The following is a 22,404-nucleotide window of genomic DNA, read 5'->3' on the forward strand; positions in this document are numbered from 1 at the left end:
TCACTGCTTGGTCACAGCCAGCTACCCAGAGGGACCGAGTAGTTGAACCTGTGGGCTCAGGACCATAGTCACAGGGGACATCAAGCTCAACTGTCATAACATACTACACAAAACATTGTTCCACCTCCTACTTTGGAGAATAGTGACTGGGATCTTAAAAGCTTGCAAGCAGCCATCTAGATGTAATGATGGGTCTCTCCTTGTCCAGAGCAAAGAAGAATGAAGAAAAGCAAAGATTCATGGAAACAATTAGTCCTAGTGACTGGTACACCATGCGATCCACAACCTATATGACTATGAGAACAGAAGCACTAGATGGTGCCTGGCTATCACTGTCAACCACTCAGGGGGGATCTATGTAGGAGATCCTGGATAGAGAAGGAGAACAATGTGGAACAAAACTCAAAATCATTTGGTTGGGGGGGGGGAGTAATTTTCATATTAGGTTTTATTTAACCCAATTTTTATGGATTGAATTGTGTGTCCCCAAAATATATATCAACTTGGCTAGGCCAGGATCTGATGTAATTTCCTATGTGTCATAAATTCTAACCTGTATAATGTTAATGTGACAGGATTAGTGTTAGTTATGTTAATGAGGCAAGATGCAATCCACAGGATCAGGGTGCATTTTGAGTCAGTCTCTTTTAAAATGTAAGAGAGATTAAACAGATCAGAGGGACCAACTATCACCAGGAAAGAAGAGTGGGTAGCAAGCATATGTTTTGAACCCAAGGTCCCTGTGCTGGGCATCTCCTAGACCCAGGGCAAGACTGATGCCAAGATACATGGAGATCTGTAAGGAATACTGGGCCCACAGATGTTGAAAGGAGACAAAAACCTCCCTCCTGCATTGACACAGAGAGAATGCTTTCCCCTAGAGCTGACATCCTAAATTTGGACCTCTACCTTGTAAACTGTGAGACAATAAATTTATTTGTTAAAACCAAAAAATGAAAAACTGAATTGGAATAGCATCACAGTCATTGTCAAAAATAGTATTTCAAGATCAATCCTGAAGTATAATGCTGTCAGTAATAAGGTAATATCCATGTGTCAATGAGGAAGACAAGGTAATACTAATATTATTGAAATTATAGCATCAACAACCAAAGCCAAAGATAAAGAAATTGAAGGTTTTTACTAATATTTGACATCTGAAACAGATCAAACATGCAATCAAGATGTATTCATAATTACTGGTGATTGCATGCCAAAGTTGAAACAAGTAAGAAGCATTGGTAGTTGGAACTCTGGTATTGGTGACAGAAATGATGCCAGAAATCACATGATAAAATTTCCCAAGACTAATGACTTATTCACTGCACATACCTTTTTTCAACAACATAAATGGCAGCTATACACATGGATCTCAGCTGAAAGAATACACAGGAATCAGACTGACTACATCTGTGGAAAGAGGAGATGCAGAAGTTCAATATCTTCAGCCAAAACAAGGCCAGGGGCTAACTGTGGAACAAACCATCAATTGCTTACATGCAATTCAAGTTGAAGCTGAAGACAATTTCAAACAAAATTAAAACAAGCCAACGAGAGCCAAAATATGACTTTGATTATATCCCTCCTGAATTTAGAGACTATACAAAGAACAGATTTGACTCATCAAACACCAATGACTAACATTCAGATGAATTGTGGCATGATATCAAGAACATCATATATGAAGAAAGCAAACTTTATTTAAAAGATGAGAAAGGAAGAAAAGACCAGAATGGATGTTAGAAGGGACTATGAACTTGTTCTTGAATGAAGAGGAGCTAAAGTGAATGGAAGAAATGATGAAGTAAAAGATTGGATGAGAAGATTTCAAAGCACAGGTCAAGAATACAAAGTATTATAATGAAATGTGCAAGGAGTTGGGGGGAAAAAAAAAAAAAGGAAGAACATGTTAAACATTTCTCAAGCTAAGAAGCTTCAATTTGCAATACTGATAGATTCTACAGGCAAAATTACCTGTATTTGTGATTTACTAGTTAAAGTATTTGGTTGCTAACCAAATGTTTGGCAGTTTGAACCCACCAACTGCTCCACAGGAGAGAGATGAGGCAATCTGTTTCTGTAAAGATACACAACCTTTGAAACCCCACAGAACTTTTACTCTATCCTACAGCATCATTATGAGTTGCTATCTACTCATTGGCAGTGGGTTTGGTTTATGGGGAAAATGTTGAATGATGTGAGAAGATAGGAATACAAAGAGTCACTGTACCAAGAAGTGACTGACATTCAACCATTTCAGGAAGTAGTATATAATCAAGAACTGATGATACTAAAGGAAGAAGTCCAAGCTGCCTTGAAGGAAGTGGTGAAAAGGCTCCAGGAAAAGAAGGAATACCCACTAAGATATTTCAACAAATGGATGCAGCACCAGAGGTACTTACTCATTTATGACAAGAAATTTGAAAGACAGCTACCTGGCCAATTGATTGGAAGAAATCCATATTTGTGCCCATTACAAAGACAGGTGAACCAATGGAATGTGGAAATTATCAAACAATATTAATATCACACGCAAGTGAGATTTTGCTGAAAGTAATTAAAAAACAATTACAGCAGTATATTGACAGAGAACTGCCAGAAATTCAAGCTGTATTCAGCAGAGGCTATGAAATGAGGGATATCATTGCTAATGTCAGATGGATCTTGGCTGAAAGAAAAGAAAAACAGAAAGATATTCACCTGTGTTTTACTGGCTATGCAAACACATCCAACTGTGTAGATCATAACAAATTATAGATAACACTGTGAAGAATGGAAATTCCAAAACACTTATTTGTGCTAATTAGGAACCTACATATAGACTAAGAGATAGTCATTTGAACAGAACAAGGGGATACTGCATGGTTTAAAATCAGGAAAGGGGTGCATCACAGTTGTACCCTTCAGCATACTTATATGCAGATGACACAACATGGCTTGCTGAAAGTAAGACTTGAAGCACTTACTGATAAAGATCAAACACTACAGCCTGCACTACGGATTACATCTCAACATAAAGAAAATGAAAATCCTCATAACAGGACCAATGAGCAACATCACAATATGTGCAGAAAAGACTGAAGTTGTCAGGGATTTCATTTTACTTGGATCCACAATCAATGAAAGGAGCAGTCAAGAAATCAAATCACATATGTTGTTACATTTGCCATCGAGTTGGACTCAACTCATACCGACCACTCCTTGGGTTTCTGAGGCGGTATCACTACAGAAGTAGATTGCCTAACCTTCCTTCCGAGAAGTGAAATGACATATTGCATTGGGCAAATCTGCTGCAGAAGACCTCTATAAAGTGTTAAAGAGCAAAGATGTCACTCTGAAGACTAAGGTGAGCCTGACCCAAGCCACAGTCTTTTCAGTAACCTCACAGAAATATAGGGCTGGACAATGAATAAGGAAGCACACGGAAGAACTGATGCATTTGAATTGTGGTTTTGGTGAAGAATATTGAATATACAATGGATTGCCAGAAAAACAAATAATGGCCAGGTTGAGGTTTCATCTCTCAAACTTTGGTTATATTACAAGGAAGGACCTGTCCCTGGAGAAGGGTATCATGCTTGGTATAGTAGAGGGTCAGAGAAAAGGGGTAAGACCCTCAACAAGATGGAATGACACAGTTGCTGCAACAATGGGCTCAAGCATAGCAAGGACTGTGAGTATGGTGCAGGACCGGGCAATGTTTTCTTCTGTTGTAGAAAGGGTTACTATTAGTGGAAACCGTCTTGATGGCAACTATCAACAACTTTTTTGTTAGTAGCTTTTTAGAAGGTCTCTCACCTACTTGCTTCAAAATTAGAAGTAAAAACTTCCCAACCCTCCTACCACACAAAAAAAAAACCTTCTTATTTATGAAACTAACCTTTTTCCTATATATAGACTTTTGTTTTTTATAAATATGTATCTCATAGTAATTGGCAAGATAAATTTAACAGTGCAATCTAGTACTGATGTATAATAATTTCAATTACAACTTTTTAACATATTTTATTTAAAACAATTAACTGAAAAATTCTGATTGTAATGTTTTTCCTGTAAGAACAATATTTAATGAATAATGTGGAAAAACTATTTATCCAGGATAGCACTTCTCAAACTTTACTGTGTGCAGGAATCTTCTGAGAAACTTGTTAAAATGCATATTCTGACTCAGTACATCGGGGTAAGGCCTGAGATTTTTGCATGTCTCATACCCGTCCAGGTGATACCCATACTGCTGGTTCACATACTACACTGTGCTTAGCAAAAAGATTCTAAACAATAAGCATATTTGAGAATTTCAATTAAAAAATTTTAAAGGGTCTTTTAGATGCTTTGTTATTGTTTTTGTTTTTAAATTGCTCTACATAGTAGCCAGATTTCTGGAGACTAGACAAACCAATGCTACTGACTATGAATTTGATATGAGGCTCTTTTTTGTTGTATCAGATCCTTTTAACTTAGAAATGCACTGTTATTATAGTGAGACGATTTTAATAATAAGGCTGTCTAGCTTCCATTAAGATGGCATCTATTCTGCAGAATAGATTAATATTGTCTTTAACTTTGCTAGATTTGTAGCTATGAATGTTTCAGCAGACCCTGATAAGGAACAGAGTACACATACTTGAAAACTCAAGTGCTGTAAACTGCTTTGTTAGGGAAAATGTACTTCTTTCAATAAAATTATGTCCTTGAATTTTCTTTTTTTTTTTTCCATAAAAGTTACAGAATTAGCTCCCAGGTACGTCTTTTTTAAAACCATAATCATATATTAAAAAAAAAAAAAAAAAGTTCCTCTCTGGCTATACTTTTATTTTAAAAGATATTCTTCCTAACAATTCTACCATCCACTTAAAATTCTATTTAAAAAAGTCTTCACTTGGGTGCTTTCCTAATGAAGAACATCCTGCAACAAGTGTTGTTTTCTATATAAAGCTAGAATCTTTTCAAAGGGAGTGAAATGGATCACAAGAAACAGAATAAGGAAAAGTATAATTAATGGAAAAATATGGAACATCAGAATTTGATGAAAGAATAATTCTTGAAAGAAACTTGATATGGTTTTGATATAATTACATTTAAATTAGAAAAAGTCTCATATTCCAATCTCAATTTAATGCTAAAACATCTCTAATCTTGGCCAATTGAGTCTGGTGTCCCTCAGTACTATGGTCCAGAGATAGTAGATCTGATTGATCTCTCTCCCATAGTGTCTGGGTGTCTGTGATGAATTACTTTATGTCTGTCTTCTGTTGTTTCTGTAAGGACTGGGGGTATTTTGTATCATTGGTATCTGTGCAAGATTAGTCTCTGCTGAATCTATCCTTGGTCTAGAGTATACTCCTGTTCACTGACCCCCATCTGATATTCTCAGGTATGTATGTGTTTATCTATAGCTTAGTGTTTCACGTTAATGGTAATGCAGTATTGTGGGAATACTTGCTGGTATTAGCATCTGTCGTCTATCTCCTATGTGCACAATTTGGGGTTTTCCCTTTTCCTAACGTTATCACAGGAGCTCTGGTAGCATAGTGGCTAAGACACTTGACTGCTAACCGGAAGGCTGGTGGTTCAAACCCACCAGCCACTCCTCGGAAGGAAGATGGGGCAATCTACTTCCGTAGTGATACTGCCTCGGAAACCCAAGGAGGGGTCGCTATGAGTCGGGGCCGACTCGACGGCATATGACAACAACAAACAACAACGTTATCATGGTGGTCACGGACTCTTTCCATATATCCCTCCCCTTACCCACGTCAGCGTGTGGGCCCCAACTATTGTTGTTGTTGTTATATGCCATCGAGTCAGACCCAACTCATAGCGACCCTTCCTTGGGTTGCGGAGGCAGTATCACTACGGATGTAGATTGCCCAACCTTCCTTCCGAGAAGTGGCTAGTGATTTTGAACCACCAGCCTTCTGGTTAGCAGTCAAGTGTCTTAGGCACTATGCTACCAGAGCTCCCAGGCCCCAACTACCTCAAAATTAATCCGTTCCCTTCCCTCCCCACCCGTTTTGTAGGTTTTGTAACCTACAAAGTGAGTTCCCTTTTGCAAGCAAACCCTTCATTTTACAGTAATGAGTTCATACAATATTTGTCCTTCTGCAATTGTCTTATTTCACTCAGCATAATGTCCTTCAGGCTCATCCACATTGTGAGATGCTTCGCATATTGTTCATTGTTCTTTAATGTAACATAGTATTCCATTGTGTGCATGTACCATAATTTGGTCATCCACTCATCCGTTGATGGGCGTTTAGGTTGTTACCATCTCTTTGCAACAGAGCTGCGATGAACACAGGTATGCATATGTCTGTTCATGCGCTATCTCGCAATTCTTTAGGATATATTCTGAGTAATGGAATTGCTGGGTGAAAAGGAGACAAATCCTACAAGAAATGCTTAAGTAAGTCCTACCAATAGAGAACCCACAACAGAGATTAACAAAACCAGGATACATGGCATCAACACTAAAACCAAATCAGAAATAGATACTCAAAATAAGACCATAAAACATTCTACCTTAAAAACCAAGGAACTCAATCAGCACACAACAACAGCAACTAACCTATCAGAGGTAATAAAACTTCTAGGTACAGACACTCAAATGGAGAGGAAAAAAGGACAATGTCTTCACAGCACACACATTCTAAAAAGGTAGAGACAAGAATATACTACAAGGTAACCACAGAGAAAAGTTACAATTGTTCTAAGCAAATCCATAAGGAAGGAAAACATACGGGTTTAAAAAGCATAATACCAACTATAAAGAAGAAAAGGGAGAAAGCATTAGCCAACAAACTGAACTTAGCACAGAAAAGTTTATGGACCAAAGAAACACCAACAACACGACAAAAAACACAATAGAATGACACCAATCAATTCATACCTATCACTAATTACACTCAATATGAATGGACTAAATGCACCTATCAAGAGAAAGAGAGTGGCAGACTGGATAAGAAAAGAAGACTCATCGATATACTGCCTTCAAGAGATGCACTTTAGACACAAAGACAAAAACAAATTAAGAGTTAAGGGATGGAAAAGAATATACTAAGCCAATGGAAACCAAAAAAGGGCAGGAGTAGCAATACTGATTTCTGATAAAATAGACATTAAGGTGAAAAACATCGTAAGAGACAAGAAGGGATATTACACGATGCTGAAAGGGTCAATTGACAAAGAAGATGTTACAATAATAAATATTTGTGCACTCAATAAATATGCTCCAAAATATGTGAAGCAAATATTAACTGAATTAAAAGGGATAGTAGACAACTCTAAAATAGTAGTAGGAGACTTTAACACACCACTTTCAAGGAGAGACAGGTCAAATGGAAAAAAAATAAGCAAGGATACAGAAGAACTTAACAGTACAATCAACCAACAAGAACTCATAGATATATACAGAGCATTTCATCCAACAAAAACACAATTCACATTCTTTTCCAGTGCACATAGATCCTTCTCCAGAATAGACCATATGCTAGGACATAAAACAAGCCTCAATAAATTAAAAAGCACTGAAATACTGCAAAGCATCTTCTCGGAACACAATGCTATAAAACTAGAAATTAATAATAGGAAGAGCAAGGAAAAAGCATCAAACATATGGAAGCTGAACAACTAACTGCTCAAAAACTATTGGGTTACAGAACAGATAAAAACGGAAATAAAAAAAATTCTTGAAACTAATGAGAATGAAAATACATCCTACAAAAACCCGTGGGACACAGCAAAAGCAGTACTCAGAGGACAGTTTATAGCAATAAATGCATACATCAAAAAATAGGAAACAAACAAAATCAACACTCTAACTCATCAACTCCAACAACTAAAAATAGAACAAAAGAATCCTACAGTAACTAGAAGCAAGGGAATAATAAAGATCAGAGCAGAAATAAATGAAACAGAAAACAAAAATACCATAGAGAAAATCAAAAAAGAGATGGTTCTTCAAAGTGATTAATAAAATCGATAAACCACTGGCAGACCTAACAAAAGAAAAGAAAGAGAAGATCCAAATCACAAGAATGTAAATGAAAATGGTGTCATAACAACAGAACCAACTGAAATAAAACAGATACTGACAGAAATTATGAAAAACTATCCAGCCATGATTTGAGAACCTAGCAGAGATGGACAAGTTTCTAGAATCACAAGACCTACCTAAATTATCCCACTCAGAAATAGAAAACTTGAACAGACCCATAGCAAGGGAAGAAATTAAACAGGTCATAAAAAAACTTCCCACAAAGAAAAGCTCTGGCCCTGATGGCTTCACTGGAGAATTCTATCAAATATTCAGAGAAGTGTTGACACCCATGCTACTAAAGCTATTCCAGAACATAGAAAAAGATGGAGTACTCCCCAACTTATTTTATGAAGCAAGCACAACACTAATACCAAAACCAGGAAAGACAACACTAGAAAGGACAACTACAGACCAATATCACTCATAAACAGAGATGCAAAAATCTTTAGCAAAATCACAGCTAACAGAATCCAACAACATATCAAAAAATTAATAAATCCGGACCAAGTGGGATTCATACCAGGTTTACAAGTGTGGTTCAACATCAGAAAATCATACACAATCTGAAGCCAACAGACTTTGGCATGTTAATTATATGTAAACAAACATGTGACAGCTAACACATGCTTGTTCATGCCCAATATTTGGATCATATATGAATTACTATAAAAGAATTGTCTAGAGTGGATATACGTATACTCAATTAGAATTGATCTTTACTATACTTCGGTGAAACAGAAATACATAAAGCAAGAAAAAATATAAGCAGATCATATAGTTCCACAAATAAGGTTGTTATTTCTAAAGAATCTGAGTCATGCATGGAGTTCTGGAAGCAAAATCCTATTTAGGATTTTCTGAGTTTAGGAAACTAAAGATTGACCACATACTCTAGACTGGACTGCTCCTAATTTCTACTATATTACAAAATCTCTGTTTAATATACCCCAGACTATCCAAAGAAGTAGGATGATTTAAAATATAATGTTTTAAAAAATAATAATAATAAAAAAAGCTAGCCATATGATACACCCTTAAAAAAGCCTGAATCTTTAATAATGAAGTAAAAATAAAGATGGATGTAATCATTGTAAAATCATTCTTTAAGATCTTGCCTCAAGACAGCATTCACATAGAGGGAAAACTGGAAAGACAGGAGTGCATAGTTAAGAAGATCACAGGAGGGGACAGTCACAAGGACAGGAGCGGAGGAGAGTTTGTTATGGTCGGGGATGGCAACTGGGCTGTGAAATCAAATGCACACGAACTACTGAATGTGAAACAAATTTTGCTCTGTAAATTTGCACCCAAAGCACAATAAATTTCTTTAAAAAAAGATCTTACCTCAATATACTGCTCAATTTAAAATAATAGCTCTCACCAGAGTCTTTCAGGTTTTTGGTTTTTCACAATCTTTTGTTTTTTCTGTAGGGCATTTGTTTTGGTTATCTAATTATTACATTATTAATAATTATTATTAACCATTATTTGGTTACAGAAATACCACAAATTGGATGGCTTTAACAAACTGTTTATTCTTACAATTTGGAGGCTTTAAGTCCGAGTCCAAAGTGCCAGGCTCTAGGGGCTGGGTGAAAGCCCCTCAACCTTGGGCTTCAGCTCTGTGTCCTGCTCCTGGCCCACTGAAGCTAGAGGCTTTTCTTCACTCAGACAGCTGCTAGCTGCTGAGATTGTCAAACCCAAGGTTGACAAGTAAAAAGGCACAGTCCTGATATTACCAAACAATACAGCAGACCACTGATTCAAGTACACTAAAGTCCCAAGATTGGCAGAGTATGGCAGTCTGCTGAATAATGACTTGGCTATAGGCAGGGTTCAATCGTGCCATAAGCTAGAGACCATTCCCAAAGCTGTTTCTTATATACAGAAAGCAGACCACATACCCAAAGCAGCTACTCAGCTGCTCCAATAGATCCCACCATGGAGTTAATTACCAATCTCACCATGGGGAACAACTACATTCAGTTGCCCAGCCACTCAACCAGGCCCAGCCAAATTGACACACAAACTTAACCAACACATCATTTGTGTTTTTTTGTTTGTCTTAATAATTTAAGTATTTGTACTCAAAAGACTACAAATTCAAAAAGGACAAAGTTGAGACTCAAAGGGTAAAAATATAAGCTGCTTAAAAAAAAAACATCTTGTGGGAATTACAGTTTTCCAATCTATACATCATCTTACTTGCTAACTAAATATAGTTAAGTTTGCCTTAGTTACATGTTTTTGGTTATAGAAAAATGGTAGAGAACTTAGGGCATGAAGAGTCTACCACCAATTATGACTCAATGTTATACTGTTCCAGGAGCACAGACTATATAAGCCATGTTAAAACTAATTCTGTTGTTCAGAGGAAGAATGCAAAAGAACATAGTACCAAATGGGGAAACAACTATTATCAAGGCAAAAATATTAAAACCACATCTTTAAATTCACATTCAAGTAGTTTAAGAACTGTATTTTAAAAACATACCTTGTCCATTAATTTACTTGCATGAAGACTCAAGCTATTGAAGAATATTTTTTTGCTTAGCAAATGCATTTCTTCAATGGTAGTCAGCAAGGTGGTTGCACTATTTCCAACAATGCCACTAAAAGCAAAAACATTTCAAATTGCAAACAGGCTGAAACAGTTCAGTTCCTTACCTGTGTATAATGCTTTAAAAAGATCTAGATTTACATTAACGATTTTATGTAAATACAATCTATAAATCAAAAACAGTTACTCCAGGTTCACACAAAAATGTCAGCTATTGTTTTTTCTTTTGACTTAAATGATGACAAAATGAAACAAAATACTATGCTTTCTATATTTCACAGTATCTTTAGCAAAACTGCACCTTAGACTCCTATCTCCATTCTTCCTGTATTGAAGCAGACTTAAGTCTGAGTATCTAAAATATATTTAATTTTAATTCTAAGAAACTCATTCCATCAATAGCTCTAAAGAATATTTGTCTTCATTGTGCACATATTTTCAAATAAAATATTTTACACTGATGTAATATTACTCAAGTATTTGAAAATAAAATACTTAAATTTTATAAATACTGAGTTACTCTTTTAATGAAAACCATTATATCATATCAGTAGCTTATTTATAAATTATAGTTTCTCAATTTTATACATTGCCTAATTGGCAACATATTGAGTCTGATAATTATGAAAAATTGTAAATTTTGAAATAAGTAACTATATCACCACATTCTATATTCCTCAATTTGCTGCTACAAGGATATTTTCAGACTTTATCCAAAGAGAAACCCATTTGTGCCAGGATATAAGTCAAGCATGTACATAAAACAATTTCCATTTTTATTTGTGTAATTCATGTGCTAAAAGTGAATTTCCAATAATTTTTAAGAAAAAGCATTTGTTGTGCAAAACTAGACTGTAATATAGTAAAAATCATACTTCCTGAAGGCACACTAACGTCTTACCATACATGAAAAAAAAAGCAGATTGCTGGAAATGAATATAATGGCATTAATAAATACTAGTAAACTGCTAGCCAAAAACACAGAAATTTACTGATAAATAATATACCATACATGATATATTATAAAAGCAAATAGAAGTAACATATATTTCAATATATTCTGAAACTATAATGAATTTGAATGGATGACTATATAGTTGATGCAGACAGAGCAAATTATTAGTTAAAAAAACAGATAAAGCCAACAGCAAAATACAAATTCCTAAACAATCAGCCATGATATTTGTATTTTAAAAACAAAGAAAGGTCTTTCAGTAAAAAATAGTATAAACCAAATATCAAAATAAATTGGAAGGCATTCTAACACATACCTATGAATGCAATGAATGCAATGAAAACAAGTATTTCCCTGAATAAATATACAAGCAACATCAAGCAACAGAGAGAGAAAACTGAATGAATGCAAACAGGAACTTGTATTTTAATAAAAACTTTTGAGACATTCAGATACACTTTTTTTTAACTTTTTATTGTGATTTGGGTGAAATTTTACAAAGCAGATTGTTTTACCTTCAACAGTTCATATACATTTTGCTCTGTGACACTGATTATATTCACTGTAGTGTAACAAGGAGCTCTGGTGGCATACTGCCTAACATATTTGACTGCTAATTAGAAGGCTAACAGTTCAATGCCCCTAGCCACTCCACAGAAGACTAGGTAATCTACTTCCTTAAAGATTTACTGCCTCGGAAACCCAATGGTGGTCAATGAGTTCGAATCAACTTGATGGCAGCGAGTTTTGTTTTGTTTTGTTTTTTTTTGTCTAACAGCTCTTCTACCACTCTCCTCCTTGTTGTTAACCTATCCCTGTGTCCTTCTTGCCTATGCATTCCTACCTTCCAATCTTTTTCCCTGCACATATGCTGACCTTCTTATCTCCCATAGCTGACTGTTCTAAGGAGTGCATCTCCCTAGTGTATTTGTTTACCTCATAGGCCTGTCGATTTTTTGGCTGAGAGTTAAGCAACAGGAGCGAGTTCAATTCAAGGCCAGAAGGGTGACTCAGGGCCATAGTTTCAAGGGTTGCCCCAGTGAGACATTCCAATACGTTTTTTAAATTTGGAGTTATCAGCTGCATTCTGCAGTTATTCACATCTCAAATTTGCTTATGTTGCTTCAGTGCTCACTAGGCTACACACTCTGAGAAGTATCCCAACATGCTCTATTAATTGAATTTTCAGTTTTAGGTATATAAGATAACACAATGAATTCTCTAAATTCATGAGGGATAAGAATCAGCATCAGCATCAAGCTGGTCTCCACGAAGCAGGTATCAAGCAAATCTCTACCTTCTCACTTCTCCATTATTTCCGACACCAGCTGCTACCTCCATGGCACTCTCTAGTTTTCTGCAGGATTCAATAATTTGTTGCAGTGGCCACACAGAAATCATAAACCATGCTCACAGTTATACAGTTTATTAGAAAAATAAGAAGCTACAGAGATCAGATCAACTTGCAAGTAAGAGGAACAACTTAGGATCAGAATCAGGAAGCATATGGGCAAAAGGTCTGGAAGTGGACAGCCCATCCCTCCCCTCTTAAATGCAGGACATTTTCTGAACAGGACAATTCTCAGAGCAAAAACACTCACAGAGCAGATAAACATGGAGCAGTTACAGCAGATCTCAGCTGTAACAGTCCTAAGACCATTTTCAGCTGGTGCCACCACTCAGCCAGCAATCAGTGGGAGCTGCTTCTCTGCTGGACAGCTGTTCTCTGTGCCAGGTGAGTGCCCCAATTTGGCTTCTCTACCAGCTGGCTGCCTTCCCTGGTGGCGAGGCCTCTCTGCTGTTGGCCTCTACACCATCGAGCTCTCTGTAATCAGGTTCCCCATCATGAGGCTCTCTGCCATTAGCCTCACCACCTCTAAGTGGCCCAGCTCATATCCAGTGTAGCAGCTTCCTCAGTGCCCTTAACTGATGCTCTCCTAGTAGAAGCTATCTGCCATCCATCAGGCCTCTTTGCCACCAGGTCTCTTTGCCACAACGTCTCTCTGCTGTCAGGCCTCTCTGTCATTGGGTGCTCTGTCATCAGGCTATCCAGCATTGGCCTCTTGCTAACAGGCTTTCCACCACTGGCAGCCTAGCTCATAGCCATTCTAGCAATTTTAGACCACTCTGCTCCCATGCAGCTCTGCTTCTCTGCTAGTCCAGCTCTCAGCCAGCAGCTCTCTCAAGTGTAGGTTTTTTTATTTTTAACCAGGACCAACTTGTCCCAAAGGACACATGCTTGCCCCTGCCCCCCACCCCAGCTCCTATTGACCAAGAAGCCTTGAAAACCTATGTTTTAGCCCTTTATATACTCAGTTACAAGGTAGTGCCTCCCTCACCAGACTAGAGTTCAACCAATCCTCAATTACCTATGAGATATCAATCAACTCAAGTCTTTTACAAAAAAAAAAAAAAAAAATTCTACCAGCAGAAACTGGCTCCTCTACTGGGCAAAAGTAACAAACCTTTTGGGGTAGAAAGCATCCTGGTAGTTCTCCCAAGTTGGTTTTCCTAAGAACTAGGGCAAAGGTAGCAACTTCCTGGGGCTCTGAGGGATTCTCTCTCAAGCTGTTTTTCCAAAGAACCAAGGCAAAAGGCCATAAAAAGGAATTCACTGCACTACAAGGTAGTACATACAAATTTCCTGATACAAAGGACGAGAATTGAGCTCTTACACAATGCTCCTCTGCCACCACAATACACACACACTTCCATCTTCGTCAGGCCTCCTAGCAGAGGCCCATCACAAGGTTCTGGTAAGTCAATGCTCAATGCTTACATTATTAAAAGCATGTAAACATTATTTAGAAGATGACCATGGAATAAGGGACTCCAACACCAGGCAATGAGCAGGATAGTGAAGAAGATAAGCCCCAACAGACAGTCATGAAGTAGGCCTAGAAAGCAATCAGTCTAGACTGGAGAAGGAGAGTGAAGGTCAGCAATAGGGATGTCAGACAGCAGTGAGAAGTGTGGCAGGGTTACCAGGTGTGCAAGAAAATGTGAAGCAATATGATAAAATTACAGCAGAGTTGTTACATATACTTCTTCTTAAGATTTGGGTCTAATATAGCAATGAGAGCATGGTAAAGTTAGCAAATACAAAAATACAGCAATTATTAACTCCAAGCACAGAACATTCTACAGGAAAGAAATATAATCAAAGTCTGTTGCCACTGAGTTGAGTCCAACTCACTGAGACCCTAGAGGACAGAGAACTGCCCCATAGGGTTTCCAAGGCTGTGGGATGGCTGCCCACATCTTTTTCTCATGGAATGGCTAGTGAATTCAAACTGCTCTTTCAGTAAGCAGTCGAGCACTTAACCACTGCCAACCAGGGCTCCTTTACTATATACCAAACCCAAAACTAAACCCACTGTTAACTAGTCAATTCCAACTCATAGAAGCTCCCACTGGGTTTCCACGGCTGTAAATCTTTATGGAAGTACATTGTCTCATTTTCCTCCTACGGAGCAGCTGGTGGGTTTGAACCAACCTTCTGGTTAGAAGCCAAAAACCTTACGCACTATGGCTCTAGAACTCCTTATCCTTTACTGTATAAACCAAAAAAAAAAACAAACTCACTGCCATCAAGTTGGATCCAACTCATAGTGACCCCTCCTTGGGTTTTCTGAGGTGGTATCTCTACGGAACTACATTGCCCAATCTTCCTTCTGAGAAATGGCTGATGGGTTCGAACCACCAGCCTTCTGGTTAGCAGTCAAGTGCCTTAGACACTATACACCAGTGGTCCTTTTACTGTATAGCAAGTAAAATTTTTTTTGAGATCTTGCATGTCTCCTGTTTTTTCCCTAACTTCTCTGGGTATTCCTTCCCAATATTCTTTGTGGGTTGCTCCTCTTCCTGACCACTAAATAGTAGAGTGTGCTGGGACTCAGTCCTTGGCTGCCTTCTTTATCTACACACACTCCCTAGGTTGTTTCATCCACCCTCATGGCTTCAAATAACTTCTATAGCTGAAAACTAACATACTGAGTTTCAGTCCCGATGGTCACAGGCACACCAAAACTGACACAGCCAAAACTGAACTTGTCAGTTTTGTACACCCACCCACCACCCCCTCAATTTAGGAAGCAGCAACACCATTCACCTAATTATTCAAACTGAATAATTCAAACTCATCCTTGACCCTTCTTTCTCTCATATCTCACTCCACCTAGTATGCATGTATGTATGTATATATCATATTGGTTCTAAAATAAAATATACCCTGAATCAACTACTTTCACCAGCTCCAAAAACATCATCCTAGTCTAACTCATCATTAACTGTTCATAATCCCAAAGTGCTAAGTATCTTCCTTGCTTCTGTTTTTGCATCTTCCCACTACACTCCACCATGCACAAAATTCCCAGAGTAACCTTGTATCATTTATCAGCTCATGTCTTCCCCAAATTACTCAGTTGTTGTTGTTGTTGTTGTTTGCTGTCAAGTCGGCCCTGACTCATAGCGACCCCTCCTTGGGTTTCCGAGGCAGTATCACTACGGAAGTAGGATTGCCCAACCTTCCTTCAGAGGAGTGGCTGGTGGGTTTGAACCGCCAGCCTTCTGGTGAGCAGTCAAGTGCCTTAGGCACTATGCTACCAGAGCTCCTAAATTTCTCAGTATAAAATCTAAATCATCAGCATGGCCTACAAAATATTACATGACCTGGCCTCTGCTTTTGTCTCTAATTTTATCTCCCCTTACTTCTTCCAATTCATACAGTTCCAACCCCTGGCTTTCTTCCTAGTCCTCAAACATAGAAGTTTTTCTTGGCCTCAGGTCAGAGTGTACCTCTGCCAGGGGCACCCTGAGATCTTCTCATGCCCAGCTCTTTCACGTAATTCAGGTCGCAGTTCAAATTATTACCTTTACCAAAAGATCTTCAAAAATAAGTCACACAAACACCCCTACTTATACATGGTCACTCTCCATAATTTGTTTCCTCTATTTTTCTTTGGAGCTTTGGTAGCATAGTGCCTAAGGCACTTGACTGCTCACCAGAAGGCTGGCGGTTCAAACCTACCAGCCACTACTCGGAAGGAAGGTTGGGCAATCCTACTTCCGTAGTGATACTGCCTCGGAAACCCAAGGAGGGGTCGCTATGAGTCGGGGCCGACTCGACAGCAAACAACAACAACAATTTTTCTTTAATGCTCTTATCATTATCTGAAATAATCTTATTTTACACTTGTTTAATTGTTTGTCTTCCCTATTAGAATATAAGGAGCTCTGGTAGCATAGTGCCTAAGGCACCTGACTGCTAACCAGAAGGCTGGTGATTCAAACCCACCAGCCACTCCTTGGAAGGAAGGTTGGGCAATCTACTTCCGTAGTGACACCACCTCGGAAACCCAAGGAGGGGTCACTATGAGTCAGGTCTGACTCAATGGCACATAACAACAACATTAGAATATAATCTTAAACTCTGTTTTGTTTATTGCTGTTTACTTAGCACCTAGAAGAGTAACATGTATACAGTCAACTTTTAAATTAAATAAATGAGAAAATGTATGACCAAGTAGCAAAAGTACATGCAAAAATGTATCAAAAGTAATTGTCATCCTCAATATCATCTTCAAACATAGAAAAATATCATAATTCTCAGACTCCAAAAACTACTATTATCTTCAGAATCCAAATGATTTTATTCCTAGCATTCTCTACTTTAGAAACTGGTTGTCATTATGTTCAAATAATAAGTTTCATGGAGTACCATCATGGGCACTACTAAATAATTTAAAAATTATTTTACCACTATCTTTTCATAACATGGAATTTGATATAAAATGTCCAGCTTTCAAGTGATCTTGTTACTTCTGTTTGAAAATCCATCAGTAAGACATATGCTCATCTGTTAGCCGTGATGTTCTGAATGACTTCGCTGAGCTACTATGGAGTAGATAACATAATTGCTGAAGTCTTTGGTGCTCAGTGTACTGGCCTGTACCCTTCTCCCAGACCTGTTAGTTATAATTCCACTGTCCTTTAACACTTGACCTTCTATTCCTGATACTGACGTCTTGGATAAAAAGTAGTTTTCAAATCATTTTTTGAATGGTAACTATCAAAAAATACAGCATTGAAGGACATTGCTTAAACAGGCTACACATATAATATGGTCTTATAGTGACATTTTAATGAAGCCCACATGTATACCACAAATAAATATATGCACTGCAAAAATGAATTCAAATTTTGGAGTCAAAGATCATATTTTAGATAAGTAAAGTGGTTTCTAATCTAATGATAAAGTAGCTTTTATTTAGAGAAGCTAAAGTTGTTCTATCACTGACAGAATACTAAATGCTAAAGAAGGAATTAGGTTACTTACATCCAGAACAGAGCATTTCACTTACCATGCCCTATTCTGAGTATAATATACAGTTGTTTTAGTTACCAAGGATCTCACTTACATATGCAAGAAAACTCAGCAATACTTACTTTCTACTGTTACATCAGCTGTATGTTCATCTGTATGTGCATGTGTATACTTGGAGAAGGAAGAAAAAAGGAAATGACAGAACTTAAAGGATAATGTAAACTTAAACTTGAAGTATAATATGCCTGTAACGATTCATATGATATGACTAACTTAGTCATATATACTGTGAAAACAAAATAATCTTACACTGTATTCAATGTCAAATGAACTATCACAGAGGATTTAACAAATATGTTTCACCATTTCACTTACCTAATTGTATGGTGGTAAAATTTGAGGAGATTAGAAATTTTGTATAATAAAACTGCCCCAGGTTCAGCAACTATTACTTGCTCAATTCGAACCTATTAAAACACGTGAGAAATTAAGCATTTCTTAAAAGTATAACTTTTCTTCATTAATCACATGTGATATAAATAGCAATAAAAAAATGAAGAAAAAATCTACTGCAGACATCACAAAATGCTTCCTAAAGAACTTCTAAGGAGCTCTGGTGGTGCAGGTACCTAAGGCATTTGACTGCTAACCCGAAGGCTAGAACATCAAACCCACTAGCCACTCTGCAGAAGGAAGAACGGGCAATCTACTTCCGTAAAGATTTACTGCCTCAGACACCTAAAGGGGGTTGCTATTAAGTTGGAATTGACTTGATGGCAGTGAGTTTGGTTTTTCGGGAAAGAACGTCTAAGTATTAGGCCTTGAGATGGTAAAATAACATTTTAGCACAGGTAAACTCTATAAACAATCATCTATTACCTATAAAATTTAGCTCAAGGCAGTTGTTACCAGAAATATTAATACCATGAGATCATTTTTGTGATTTATCACATAATGGAATTCAGTTCAGCATCAAATTGCAAAAACAGCTGCTACATTGCTAAAAACAGTTTATCAATGACAGTATGCTACCCTATCACCAAATATTCAGAAATGGTGAAAGAATTCTGCTCTTTAAAATATTATACCAAATCTCTTTTCTGACTATTAATCAGACAATAGTAAAACGATAAATGTTGGATTAACACAAAATATTTGTCCAGTTATAAGATTACTAAGGCAAAATAAGATCAAGTAGAAAATTAAATTAGATCTGCCTCAAATTAGCTAACAAGAATTTTTTCTAATTAAATGCCATCCCTCTCTGATCTTTTCCTTATTTTGTAGTCCCTCATTAGTGAACACCATCTGAAACACACTGCTATGTGCATATATACATACTGCATCATTGCTACTGCTTACATTGTATCTTCTTGCTTTCCTGACTAGATTCTAAATACAAATACAGACACTGTTTTCTGCTTTTTTACATCTCTGCAGCATCTGGTAGAACAGTACACGCACAACAGATGTTTAGTAAGTGTTTTTGAAAGTCGTTTCTCTGTACTTAGATTTTGGCATCTGTCACAATGCCAACAAATGTGATTTACTGAAATGAGATTTTATAAATTTATCAGCATATAAAATCTTTTAGATAAATTAATTTACCTTAATATTAACAAGTTTATGAAACAAATACATTTTGACATAAAACAATACAGTAGAAAACCACTACAGCACTATCATTTTAGTAGCATTTGAATTTGAAAATCCCACTTTCTATATTACTATTTCTTTCAGGCCTGAGGTCTCAATGGTTCTTTAAATTATATAATATTTCAGTAACAGTGATATTTTCTGAAGTTTAATATAATTATTAGGGCTAAATATGTTGTTGTTGTTGTTGCTATGTGCCGTCAAGTCGGACTGACTCATAGCGACCCCTCCTTGGGTTTCCCAGGCAGTATCACTACAGAAGTAGATTGCCCAACCTTCCTTCTGAGGAGTGGCTGATGGGTTTGAACCACCAGCCTTCTGGCTAGCAGTCAAGTGCCTTAGGCACTATGCTATCAGAGCTCAATATAAAGGCTGTTAATTGTAGACAAGCAGTTCTTCTCTAGCAGATTTATTAATACCCTTTCAGTTATCTGGCAAATTGCCTTCTAGAATTTTCAGGCATCAAGAAAATAGTTATCATTCCAAGTCCCTTAAAGAAAGAGATAGAAAGGAATAAAGGGAAGTACAAGAGAGAAGGACAAGAAAAGAAGTTAGGGTAGGAAGAAAGAAGAAAGGAGAGAAAAGGGAAAGAAAAACTCCCACTCCTCACACACACACAGGCTTTGAAGGGAAATGGTATCCTTTTAGCTTGAACACAAGGTAGAGGGGACATTTAAAAAAATAAATAAAAACAGAACAGTGCTTTCTCTCCAGTGCCACAGAGTAAGAACTAGTGTTACAGTTAGAGAGGGAGTTCGTGTTTATGAGGGAAGGAGCAAAGGGGGAAGGGAGAAGCGGTTAGGAAAATGACAAAGCTTCTTACCCTTAGCAGCTCTGGTGGTACAGCGGCTAAGGCATTCAGCTGCTAACCAAAAGGTCTGTGGTTCAAACCCACCGAATGGTCTACCAGAGAAAGATGGGACAGAGTCTGCTTCATAAAGACTTACAGTCTTGGAAACCCTATGGGGCATTTCTACTCTGTCCTCTAGGATCACTATGAATCAGAATAGACTCAATGGCAGCGGGCTTGGTTCAAGTGGGTTTTCCTCACCTTAATATCATAGAGAGCTCCTTAGAGTGAATATTTGTTCCAGTATAGTTCAACAGTCTGAGGGTACAATGAGTGTATTATGCAATACAGTATTCAACTCTATCTTTTCACACCATTTATCTTTTCATAGACAGCTATTTTCCTAGAACCCACCTAGTTTCCTAGAACCCACCTAATTTTAGAAGGTCAGGAAGCATATAATATACTAAAGTTTTTATTGAAAGAGCTAATATTCAAATGGTAGCTGTTAAATCTCTCAGCAATCTAGAAAATTCACATAAAATAAGGGTCATTTTACCCAATGAACTTGAAAGATAAAGATCTAGTGTATTAATTCTGATGTTTCTAGCTACCATTTTGGGGTTAAGGTACTTGTAAAATAACAAATTTGATGTTGACAACCCATAGTATACTCTTCATAAACATAATATTTTACCTATGTGTAATTTTAAGCTTACAGCATAGATTTTTAAAACTGGAACTTTGAAACTCATATCTTAATGCATACATTTATAAATACTTAATCTACTACATTTCATTTTTTAAGTAAAAGAAAAGGTTAAATACAGGATAGAGTAAAACAAATAAATAGTATCTCAAGGATAGTTCCAACTTCTATTGCAACTTTCCCTTAATTCTTCTAAAAACCAAAATCTCCCGACCTAAAAGAATTCACTTCTACAAAGAGGAAAAGACTAAGTGATAGCAACTTATCCAAATCATCCATATCATGTATCTTTACTTAAAGATTAGTGGTTTATCAATAAAAGGACAAAATTTTATACTAATAGAATCTAAAAAGCAAATGCATCACTAAAGAAAACAATCAGAATTATAATTTCAAAAGAATATATTAAAGAAAGATTTTTTTTCCCCTCAGCTAAGCATAGTATCACTGAAAATATCAGATACACAACTGGGGTCATAAACAAAAAATATACTTAAAATAGTTTAACACTATCTTTGAGTATATAAAGGAATGAAGAATACAAAAAGTTTGTTGGATAATTGAATACATCGCTATCAAGCTAATGTGATGTGGAACTACTGTGAACACCTGTCAAATATTATCTAGAGTATGTAATACATATTACTACTATGTGGAAATATTTAAAGTTTCTGTGACTTCAGGAACTAAAAAGATTTTTCTTCATTACCCATGAAAACACTTTTGACTCCTATTTTCCTTCTTTCTCATTATGTGTTATCTTACATTAAAATTTCCCAGATGGACATAGTAATGCCCTATCATTCTTATGAACACCTATGAACATATATGTTTAAGAAAGATAAACTGAGAATTTCTAAGTATATTTTAAAACAAAGGCTGATTTTGGTATATAATGTCTTTGTATAAGCAATGAGTGTAATTTTAAACATTTTTAACATCCTATTTCTCATTCAAACTAGAACAGGAAACTCTAAGGTCCATTCTAATCCTCAGATTATAGAATTGTGATACTTTATTCAATCACTTCTCTAAAAAAATGAAAAGCTGTAATAAGACATATACCATTAAGTAAAGAGAAAAGGAAAAAAAAGACAAGGTAAAGTTTATTCACTGAAGTGACTAGGAGATTCATTTATGAAAAGTGCAGAGAAAGAAAACTTTTTTACTTTTGTTCTATGATTTCTTTTTATTAATCGTTCAAATAATTGCTGACATATAAAACAAGCAATATATGAGTGATCAATGTCTGAAAATCAAACTATAACAAATAAACATGTCATTTGGGAGAAAAAAAATAAAATAACTGCAAAATACTTTTCTACTTACTGAATTGAGTCCTAAGATGATCTAATTATAGTAAAAATTAAA

At 36.6% G+C, this 22,404-nt stretch overlaps 1 protein-coding gene across 1 annotated transcript in view; it reads right to left on the reverse strand.

The window, feature by feature from the left end:
* Positions 1-22,404, reverse strand: part of COG6 (component of oligomeric golgi complex 6) — a 268,614-nt gene that overhangs the window by 73,816 nt on the left and 172,394 nt on the right. The window contains exons 11-12 of the mRNA XM_007952449.1: positions 18,254-18,345; positions 10,533-10,650 (exon numbers count right to left, since the gene is read on the reverse strand). Of these exons, the coding sequence (XP_007950640.1) occupies positions 10,533-10,650; positions 18,254-18,345 (210 nt within the window). The remainder of the gene's footprint in view (positions 1-10,532; positions 10,651-18,253; positions 18,346-22,404) is intronic.

This window comes from Orycteropus afer, unplaced genomic scaffold, assembly GCF_000298275.1.
Source record: "Orycteropus afer afer isolate SDZICR_OR568_19922 unplaced genomic scaffold, OryAfe1.0 scaffold00338, whole genome shotgun sequence".
In the NCBI taxonomy this organism is placed as follows: Eukaryota; Metazoa; Chordata; class Mammalia; order Tubulidentata; family Orycteropodidae; genus Orycteropus; species Orycteropus afer.